Source organism: Rhincodon typus, chromosome 42 (assembly GCF_021869965.1).
Source record: "Rhincodon typus isolate 14 chromosome 42, sRhiTyp1.1, whole genome shotgun sequence".
Lineage (NCBI taxonomy): Eukaryota > Metazoa > Chordata > Chondrichthyes > Orectolobiformes > Rhincodontidae > Rhincodon > Rhincodon typus.
The window spans coordinates 6,061,717-6,072,453 of record NC_063373.1 but is presented as its reverse complement, the minus strand read 5'-3'; the positions used below and the strand labels follow the sequence as shown (position 1 = coordinate 6,072,453).

At 51.0% G+C, this 10,737-nt stretch overlaps 1 protein-coding gene across 3 annotated transcripts in view; it reads right to left on the bottom strand.

The window, feature by feature from the left end:
* Positions 1-5,422: 5,422 nt before the first annotated feature.
* Positions 5,423-10,737, bottom strand: part of LOC109935144 (heterogeneous nuclear ribonucleoprotein C-like) — a 25,004-nt gene continuing 19,689 nt past the window's right edge. For all 3 annotated transcript variants that reach the window (XM_048619266.1, XM_048619265.1, XM_020533826.2), the window contains 3 exons: positions 10,351-10,464; positions 7,857-7,978; positions 5,423-6,904 (listed from right to left, as the gene is read on the bottom strand). In XM_048619266.1, the coding sequence (XP_048475223.1) occupies positions 6,821-6,904; positions 7,857-7,978; positions 10,351-10,464 (320 nt within the window). In that variant the 3' untranslated portion in view covers positions 5,423-6,820. The remainder of the gene's footprint in view (positions 6,905-7,856; positions 7,979-10,350; positions 10,465-10,737) is intronic.

The window sequence follows — 10,737 nt, the reverse complement described above, 5'->3', positions numbered from 1 at the left end:
AGAGACAGAGGGAGAGGGAGACGCAGAGACAGAGAGGGAGAGGGAGACGCAGAGAGAGAGAGGGAGAGGGAGACAGAGAGGGAGAGGGAGACACAGAGACAGGGAGACGCAGAGAGACAGGGAGTCACAGAGAGAGAGGGGGAGAGGGAGACGCAGAGAGAGAGAGGGAGAGGGAGACGCAGAGAGAGAGAGGGAGAGGGAGAGAGAGAGGGAGACAGAGACAGAGAGGGAGAGGAAGACGCACAGAGAGAGAAGGAGACGCAGAGACAGAGGGGGAGAGGGAGACACAGAGAAAGGGAATAGCAGAGAGAGAGAGAGACGCAAGAGAGAGGGAGACGCAGAGAGAGAGAGGGGGACGCAGAGAGAGAGAGGGGGACGCAGAGAGAGAGAGAGGGGGACGCAGAGAGAGAGGGAGAGGAAGTAGCGGAGAGGGAGACGCAGAGAGAGGAGACCAGAGAGAGAAGGAGACGCAGAGAGAGAGAGGGACGGAGAGAGGGAGACACAGAGAGAGAAGGAGACGGAGAGAGAGAGGAGACGCAGAGAGAGAGAGGGAGACACAGAGGGAGAGGGAGACACGGGGAGAGGGAGACACAGAGGGAGAGGGAGACGGAGACGGAGATGCAGAGACAGAGAGGGAGATGCAGAGACAGAGAGGGAGATGCAGAGAGAGAGGGGGAGAGGGAGACGCAGAGACAGAAAGGGAGAGGGAGATGCAGAGAGAGAGGGGGAGAGGAAGACGCAGAGAGAGGAAGTCAGAGACAGAGGGAGAGAGGGAGAGGGAGACACAGAGAGAGGGAGGGAGAGGTAGAAAGAGACAGAGACGGAGAGGGAGAGGAAGATGCACAGAGAGAGGAGACGCAGAGACAGAGGGGGAGAGGGAGACGCAGAGAGAGGGAATAGCAGAGAGAGAGGGATACGCAGAGAGAGAGGGAGACGCAAGAGAGAGGGAGACGCAAGAGAGAGGGGGAGACGCAGAGAGAGACACAGAGGGAGAGAGGGAGACGCAGAGACAGAGAGGGAGACACAGAGGGAGAGAGAGACACAGAGAGAGAGAGAGGGAGACACAGAGGGAGAGAGGGAGACACAAAACATAGAACATAGAACATTACAGCGCAGTACAGGCCCTTCGGCCCTCGATGTTGCGCCGACCTGTGAAACCAATCTGAAGCCCATCTAACCTACACTATTCCATTATCATCCATATGTTTATCCAATGACCATTTAAATGCCCTTAAAGTGGGCGAGTCTACTATTTTTGCAGGCAGGGCATTCCATGCCCTTACTACTCTCTGAGTAAAGAACCTACCTCTGACATCTGTCCTATATCTATCACCCCTCAATTTAAAGCTATGTCCCCTCGTGCTAGCCATCACCATCCGAGGAAAAAGGCTCCCACTGTCCACCCTATCTAATCCTCTGATCATCTTGTATGTCTCTATCAAGTCACCTCTTAACCTTCTTCTCTCTAACGAAAACAGCCTCAAGACCCTCAGCCTTTCCTCATAAGACCTTCCCTCCATACCAGGCAACATCCTGGTAAATCTCCCCTGCACCCTTTCCAATGCTTTCACATCTTCCCTATAATGCGGTGACCAGAACTGTACGCAATACTCCAAGTGCGGCCGCACCAGAGTTTTGTACAGCTGCAACATGACCTCATGGCTCCGAAACTCAATCCCTCTACCAATAAAACCTAACATACTGTACGCCTTCTTAACAACGCTATCAACCTGGGTGGCAACTTTCAGTGATCTATGCACATGGACACCGAGATCTTTCTGCTCATCCACACTACCAAGAATCTTACCATTAGCCCAGTACTCTGTATTCCTGTTACTCCTTCCAAAGTGAATCACCTCACACTTTTCCGCATTAAACTCCATTTGCCATCTCTCAGCCCAGCTCTGCAGCTTATCTATGTCCCTCTGTAACCTGCAACATCCTTCCGCACTATCCACAACTCCACCGACTTTGGTGTCATCCGCAAATTTACTAACCCATCCTTCTACGCCCTCATCCAGGTCATTTATAAAAATGACAAACAGCAGTGGCCCCAAAACAGATCCTTGAGGTACACCACTAGTAACTGAACTCCAGGATGAACATTTCCCATCAACCACCACCCTCTGTCTTCTTACATATAGCCAATTTCTGATCCAAACCGCTAAATCACCCTCAATCCCATGCCTCCGTATTTTCTGCAATAGCCTACCATGGGGAACCTTATCAAACGCTTTACCGAAATCCAAATACACCACATCAACCGCTTTACCCTCATCCACCTGTTTGGTCACCTTCTCGAAGAACTCAATAAGGTTTGTGAGGCACGACCTACCCTTCACAAAACCGTGTTGACTATCCCTAATCAAATTATTCCTTTCTAGATGATTATAAATCCTATCTCTTATAATCCTTTCCAACACTTTACCCACAACCGAAGTAAGGCTCACTGGTCTATAATTACCAGGGCTGTCTCTACTCCGCTTCTTGAACAAGGGGACAACATTTGCTAGTCGCCAGTCTTCTGGCACTATTCCTGTAGACAATGATGACATAAAGATCAAAGCCAAAGGCTCTGCAATCTCCTCTCTCGCTTCCCAGAGAATCCTAGGATAAATCCCATCCGGCCCAGGGGACTTACCTATTTTCACACCTTCCAGAATTGCTAACACCTCCTCCTTATGAACCTCAATCCCGTCTAGTCTACTAGACTGTATCTCAGTATTCTCCTCGACTACATTGTCTTTATCCTGTGTGAATACTGACGAAAAATACTCATTTAGCACCTCTCCTATCTCTTCGGACTCCACGCACAACTTCCCACTACTGTCCTTGACTGGCCCTAATCTTAGTCTCGTCATTCTTTTATTCCTGACATACCTATAGAAAGCTTTAGGGTTTTCCTTGATCCTACCTGCTAAAGACTTCTCATGTCCCCTCCTGGCTCTTCTTAGCTCTCTCTTTAGGTCCTTCCTGGCTAACTTGTAACTCTCAAGCGCCCTCACTGAGCCTTCACGCCTCATCTCTACATAAGCCTCCTTCTTCCTCTTGACAAGAGATTCAACTTCTTTAGTAAACCACGGTTCCCTCGTTCGACCACTTCCTCCCTGCCTGACAGGTACATACTTCTCAAGGACACGCAGTAGCTGTTCCTTGAACAAGCTCCACATTTCAATTGTGCCCAGCCCCTGCAGTTTCCTTCTCCATCCTATGCATCCTAAATCTTGCCTCATCACCTCATAATTGCCTTTCCCCCAGCTATAACTCTTGCCCTGAGGTATATAGCGATCCCTTTCCATCGCTAAAGTTATACCGATCCCTTTCCATCGCTAAAGTATACCGATCCCTTTCCATCGCTAAAGTACAGAGGGAGAGAGGGAGACACAGAGGGAGAGGGAGACGCAGAGACAGAGAGGGAGAGGGAGTAGCAGAGAGAGAGGGAGACGCAGAGAGAGAGAGGGAGACAGAGAGAGAGAGGGAGACGCAGAGAGAGAGGGAGACGCAGAGAGAGAGGGAGACGCAGAGAGAGAGGAGACGCAGAGAGAAAGAAGGAGACGCAGAGAGAAAGAGAGGGAGACACAGAGGGAGAGGGAGACGCAGAGGGAGAGAGGGAGAGGGAGACGCAGAGACAGAGAGGGAGACGCAGAGACAGAGAGGGAGAGGGAGATGCAGAAAGAGAGAGGGAGATGCAGAGAGAGAGAGAGGGAGACACAGAGAGAGAGGGAGACGCAGAGAGAGAGGAGACGCAGAGAGAGAGGGAGACACAGAGAGACAGGGAGAGGGAGACGCAGAGACAGAGAGGGAGTGGGAGACGCAGAGACAGAGAGGGAGAGGGAGACACAGAGAAACAGAGGGAGAGGGAGACACAGAGAGAGAGGGAGACACAGAGAGAGAGTCAGAGAGAGAGAGGGAGAGGGAGACACAGAGAGAGGAGTCACAGAGAGAGAGGGAGACACAGAGAGAGGAGTCACAAAGAGAGGGAGGGAGAGGGAGACGCAGAGAGAGAGGGAGACGCAGAAAGAGACAGGGAGAGGGAGGCGCAGAGAGGGAGAGGCTCTGAGACAGGCTGGCAGGCAGAGAGAGAGAGAGAGAGAGAAGCAGGCACAGAGAGAGAGAGAGGACAGCAGGCAGAAAGATGGGCCCAGACAGAGAGAGAGAGAGAGAGACACACACAGAGAAAGGGATCACATATTTTCCTACTTCACACTGTAAGCAGAGATCATGGCATTCATTGACACCAACGCTATAGGTAGGAGAAGGGAGGAGGTGTTGCAAGTTAAAGACCAGGAACCAAGAGGGTAGTGATTACTTGCGGTGGTGCCACGTGCCAGAGAGTGTAGGAGTAGGTGGCGTGGCTGGAGGGATGGTGCAGGAAGGAGGGTTTTAGATTTCTGGCACATTGGGATGGCGTGACCTGTACGAAGCAGATGGGACGCTCCGGAATCGGAATGGGAGCAGTATCCTCGTCGGGATACTGCCTGTTGGGGAAGGGGCCGAGGGGCTGGGATCCCGAGAGAAGGTTCGGCAAATGGCCCACAGACAGCGGCCGAGTCAGGCCGGGATTTGTTTTATCGCTGGGGGCCTGACGATCAGGGCAGATGTTCAGACGGTGCTAATTAAACCACAGGAATCCCCATCACGGCTGTTACCCAGACACAGTCGGCAGAGGGGCAGCTTAATATTTCCAGGATGCAGGCGAGGCAGGGGAGGAGGTAAAAGGGAAGAGGGGGATGTCACCAGTCTTGATTAGGGAACTAATCACAGCAGTGAGAGGAATGACATCTTTGGAAGGCTCTTCAAACTGGGCCGTGTGGGTAGAACTTAAAAAAATACAAAAAAGGAGAGTACACGTTGCTGGGAGAATACTGCAGAACCCCAAACCCCCAACCAATCCCAAACAGTCTGAGAGGAATAGCACGGCAGATATGTTGGTAAATTTCACAGAAGGGTGAAAGTTATAGGGTGGTGATTGTAGGCGGGGGGGGGGATTTAAAATCCCCACATTAACCGCACAAAAGGTTTGAGAGAAAGAGAGAGCAGAATTCTCAAAACGCATTCAGGAGGGCTTTGCGCAAAAGGCATAAAGGACAGAGAGCGAGCCGGTCCTAGACTTGATCTTAGGATATGATGCTGAGCCAGTGCTTGGAAATATCAGTGGCTGGGGTAGAGCGTTTTGCAGACAGCGATCATTACTCTGTTAGATCTGGGATCAAAGGTGGCCTGAGGGGTGGGTGGGTGGAGGCCGATTTTCCTAAGATCAGTGTGGGACCAGGAGCGGATACTTTCAGGTAAATCTTGTCTTGGAACAGTGGGGACGCATTCAATATGGATAGCACAGTTTCTCCCAGTAAGCGACAGACACAAAGCTGAGGTCTGGGACGGAGAGACGGGCTGGAGAATAAAGGTCACAGAGGCGCCCGAGTCTTATTATATTCTTCAAATGTTTAATTAACCCAACAGTACTGATACAGTATGAAAGAAGTCTAGAAAACATACAGGCTGCATTCTAAATGCCGGTCTAGTTACGGTCCAGCACAGCCTCCTCATTTAAACCCACGCCCCGCATTCTACAGCTCGGGCCCAATTCTCCTCCGTGTGAAACAGGCCCGGCAAGCTTTTAATGTGTTTTTTTTTAAACCATTTTTCTAAAAAAAAAATTCATATTTTCGACAAAGCTTTCACCTCTTTCAGATCGTACGGTGGGACGACTGGGAAGTTTGGGGAGACGGGATGTGAGATACGGGGGAAGTGGGAAGTGGGGGCAGTGGGAAGTGGGGGGGGGGGAGGGGGATGGGGGTGAAGGAGAAACGAGTGGTCATGTCCGAGGGGACTCTAATGACAGATGGGACGGCGGGTCTTGTGTGACGGGAACAGGTAGCAATCCCACGTCCTTGGCTTGGTGCCCGAGTGCTGGCAAATCCCAGGCACCTCCCTCCCTCCGGTACGGGATCTTCCAGCGTGACACCCTCTCGCATTCCCCCACCCCGCTCCCAAACCCTCGGAGGCAGCCCCTGTTGAATGGGGGGCTCCCTGTCAGCGCACCCTACCTCTCCCCTTCCAAACTGCAAGGGAGGGGGCGGGGTGAGGGGAAACTTGTCTGTCTTAGCCCGTTACCCCAGAACCTCCCATTTCCTAGGGTCCCTCCATCAGCTGGGATTACTCCGCAGAAGGGCCCTAAACCCGACGAAGCGGTTCGGGGAAGGACAGGTGGGGATGGACACATTCCTGGGAACCGTGAGCGCGTCGGGAAACCTTCGAATTCTACAAAAATAAGTAAACCCGCACCCCCCCAACCCACCCACCTCCCCCCCCATACAACCCTGAACATTAAAAGTCGCGCCGCTCAGCCTGAGCGTACGAAGCAGATACGAAGCTCCTTTTTTTTTGTTTAAATGAGGAAAAGAAGCCGCAACGGCTAACAGAAACGTCAAGGGCGGGAATGGTGAGGGAGAGGCTCCCACCACGCACTGGGGCACCCCGGCCATAGAGCAATGCCCGGGTATTATTCCCCGGGCGGCGGCGGAGGAGGAGATGGGAGCGGGTTGTCGGGCCGGTCGACGAGGGGAGCCGCCGCAGAGGAGAAATGAGAGCCTGCCCCCTTTAAGATGCCTCCTTTTAAGTTCAGAATAAAAATCCAGTTTCGAAACGGCCGCCGTTTGGCCCCGACAGAAAGCGGTTTTCAGAAAACAAGAACCGACAAAACAAGAATAAAGGTTTTTCCTTGGGGGTGGGGGAGGGAGAGAAGGGAAAGGGAGGGTGGAGAGGAGAGAGAGAGAAAGATAGAGAGAGAGGTCATTAAGTGGTGCCGGTTGGCTTGCATCTAATGGTCGTCCTGGCTGTTGGTGTCATCTCCGCCGTCATCTTCTCCCTCCTCTTCATCCTTGTGTCCTTTGCTATCACGCAGCTGCCCAACACAGAGGGAGAGAGAGACGTGAAGGGTCAGCACCTGCTGAGGACACTTCCCTGCTGTTTTCAAATCCCTCTGCACTCCAAGCCACCAATCCGCAGCCCCTCAGTAACCTCCACCAAAGTCTCTGCCCTCCTCCAATTCCAGCCTCTTCACCCTTAAATTTTAACCACTCCGTTACTGGTGGCCATGCCTCCGGCAACCCAGGCCCTGAGCTCTGGGAATCCCTCACCGAACCTCTCCTCCTTTCGGGATGCTCTTTGACACCCTGCTTTTGGCTGCCTGCTCTCTTACCCCGGTGTTGGACCTTTCTCTGAGAAAGATACTTGCTGGGCACAGCCTTTCCATACGCCCCTAATTGCCCCTCAAGAAGGTGGGGGTGGGCTGCCTTCTCAGATCACTGTAGTAGGTACACCAGCAGTGCCCCTCTCAGGGAGGGAATTCCAGGATTCCCCAGACACTGAAGGAACGGCCGATATATTTCAAAGTCGGGATGGGGAGTGGCTCGGAGTGGGGGGGACCTCGCAGGGGGCTGGTGTTCCCATGTATCTGCTGCCCCCCACCTTGACCTTCTAGATGGTAGAGGGGCAGTGGGGTTTTGGAAGGTGCTGTCTAAGGAGCCTCGGTGAGTCTCTGCAGGGCGTCTTGTAGATGGTACACACTGCTGCAACAGTGCCTGAGTGGTGGAGGGAGCGGGTGTTTGTGGATGTGGTGCCAATCCAGCTGGGGGGGCGCGGCGCTGCTTCGTCCCTGGGTGCCTGCCCAGCCCTGAGTCTGCCACCCCCAGTAACTCAACAGCAGACATCACTGCGGCAAATCTCTTGCCTGGCTTTATCTCACACCCGATGAATCGAAACGATCATCCCTCTCAGCACCAGTGCAGACCAGGACCACTCAGCAAAAAGCCCCTCCCCGCTCCCGATCACAGAGTGACGACAGAGGCTCATACCTGCTCATCCTCGTCATCCTCCAGGGTGTCCCCTTCCTCGCCGGTCCCCTCGCTCTCGGCTTTCTTCGACTCGCTGCCGGCTTTGCTGCTGCTCCCCTCGTCCGTCTTCTCGCTCTTGTTCTCTGCCCGGGGAGAAAAGGACACACGCTGAGCAAGAGACCCCATCAGCAGGGCTTGCCCACAGTTCCGTGAGCAGTCGAGCAAGTCAGAAACAAGAGTCACTCTCCACTCCTTCCACAAGAGGGATCTGGCAGCGAGGGGGAAAGAGGCAGCCCTGTATGTCGGAGGGATATGGGTGAAGGTGTGGCGATGGGAGTGTTCTTGGCATGTATCATGGATGGATAGGACAATTGCTTTTGTGTGAATAGGCAGGAGGCAAAGGAGAGGGAGGGTTCAGGTAGGAGAGGAGTGAGAGACAGAGAGAGTGAGACAGCATACAAAGAGAGAAGGCAGCAGAGAGGCAAGGGGCAGGGAGAGAGAAAAGAGAGAGAAGAACACACGCACGAGTAGAAGAGAGAACAGGAGAGATGTTGGGAACGTGTACAATTACGAATTCTGAGGACTGGAAGATGAATATGGATCCTTAGATATTTGTAAATGATTCATTGCTCCAATTCCTGGCACTGAAAAGTGAAAAGTTTGAAAGGAGACTACGGTCTATTTGCTGCTTAATAAAAGCAAGTAGTTTTGGAAAACAGTGTCCAGCAAAGATTATATAGACAGAGATAAGGATGGAGCTTTATTGCTTCGAGTGTTGAGCAAACAGACCTATGATGGATCTATGTTGCCATGACCTAGCAACAGCCTCTGGTCTGAGATAATAGATGTACTTTCTGTACACACCGAGAAGCTGTGGCAAGTTGCTGGAGAGTATTGCAAGGATGCAGTATTGTCTCTTGCTCAGCCAGTCAGTAACACTCAGACCTAGGAGCTGAATGTAGCACTCTCTGTACCTCTCTCAGTCAAGAAGTCCGAAAAGACCCAATAAAGTTTCAAACAACAGAACCGCTCACTGTCTGTCAGCTGAGTATGAAGATCAGCCATCATGCTGAGAGTGACAACATTGGGAACTCGTCGACAAGAAACCAAAGGGACTGTGAGAAAGTCACCTCATTGTTCTCATTTTATATGAGCAACAACGGTTTGCAAAGCTTGTCACTTCATTCTATCTTTTTAGCTTGGTCTCCTGACTTACAGGGATTTCCCTGTTCTTTCACATGACTGCTCTGACAGGTCTCGTCCTGTCCGTGTGTGCGCGCGCGTGTGTGTATATTCAGCATCAAGGGGGATACAGTTTAATTCACACTGTAACGTAGATTATAACCAGTTTGCCACTTGTTTGAAGAGAAAGTTTGCTTGTAATAAGTGTGCTCGTTTTGAGTTTGAAAAACCTAAAAAAGTCTATTACTGTTAACTAAGCGTGTAACAAACTGACTATTTTTGGTCTTCGAATAAAACAGCTGCACTTGACTTCCAGCACAACCGAGGTTCAGAATGTAATGGCAGCATCTTTTTATTTTCCGCATTTTAAGATTGCAAACTGAAATGGGGGAAAACCTTTCTGTCGAAGAGTTACTGCACTTCTTAAAAAGCAATTAATCTGACCGTTGCTGCAAGCAACTTGTTCAAACGGTCGTACAAGTGCAGTTTGTAGACGAACTGGAACCAAGGGAGAGTATGAATGGAGCTCTGACCAACATCAAATATCTGACTGGTCTGTGGCCTAGCGACCGGCTATTAATGCCAAAAGTCGTCCTCCTTGCTGACAACATGCAATTGGCTCCCAGGTGGTTGAACATTCTTTGTGTGTGTGTGTGTGTGTGTGTGTGTGTGTGTGTCAATGTTTGGGTAAAAACCATTCAACTGCCAGAAGGGAAAAGTCATCTCAAGTCTGAAGACAGCCAGCTTATTGCTCCCACAGCAGTTGCAGAGAGGTGTGCCTCTTAACAAGTAAGTTAGAGCCTGTGGTTCACATTTACAGTCACCCTCTACTTCCTGAAAACAAGTGAAGGAATCTGAGCATCAGTGCAAAAGGAACATCTCAGCAAACACTGGGAACAGGGATCACTGAACTGCCTTCCCAATCTCTTCCTCCACCAGATAATTTTTTGTTTTGGTGTCTGTATGCGCGTGCATACACACATACACAGGGGAGTTTTAAAATGTGGCTAAGAGTTATAGCCAGGCGAGTTATAGGTCTATGTACTTATAATAAAAATGATTCTTGTTAAGTACAGAAATCTAGTCCATGTTACCTCTCAACCTGGGTCTGAAAAGACAGGAAAATGGGCAACTCTGCTTAGTTTATAAAGTCATTAAGTTTGGTTATATGTCCAGGAATAGCAGGACGTGGTTTCCTGTACGCTTCCTGGGTGTGGTAGAGAGAGAGAGACAGCGCGAGAGACCAATAGAAGAAAGTAAAACCGAGAGAGAAAGTGATTTGTCAGGTATGGGGGAAAGACAGGTTCACTCTGTCCACAACAGGCTAACATACCTGTCTGGTTGCTTTGCTCCTTCTCTATCTTCTCCAGACTGTCCAGAAGTGAATCCACTTTGCTCTTGATCAAAGTCAACTCCTTCTTGATGGTGGCCAGGTCATTGGCTTTCACTGCGTACAAAGTGAGCACAAAGTAACAGGAGCTTCGTAAATGTGGACACAACAAAGCCCCATAGATCCAACAGCACTATGTTCATTCTATTTTAGGTGGGGACAGTGCGGAGGAGGCTTTTTCCATGTCTAAAAACAGTAGAGGAAGCTGAACCCTGTATCGAACCCTGTGCTGTCCCTGTCCCTGGGAGTGTTTAATGCGGGGGGAACAGTGTAGAGGAAGCTTTACTCCGTATCTAACCCCGTGCTGTCCCTGTCCTGAAAGTGTTTGAT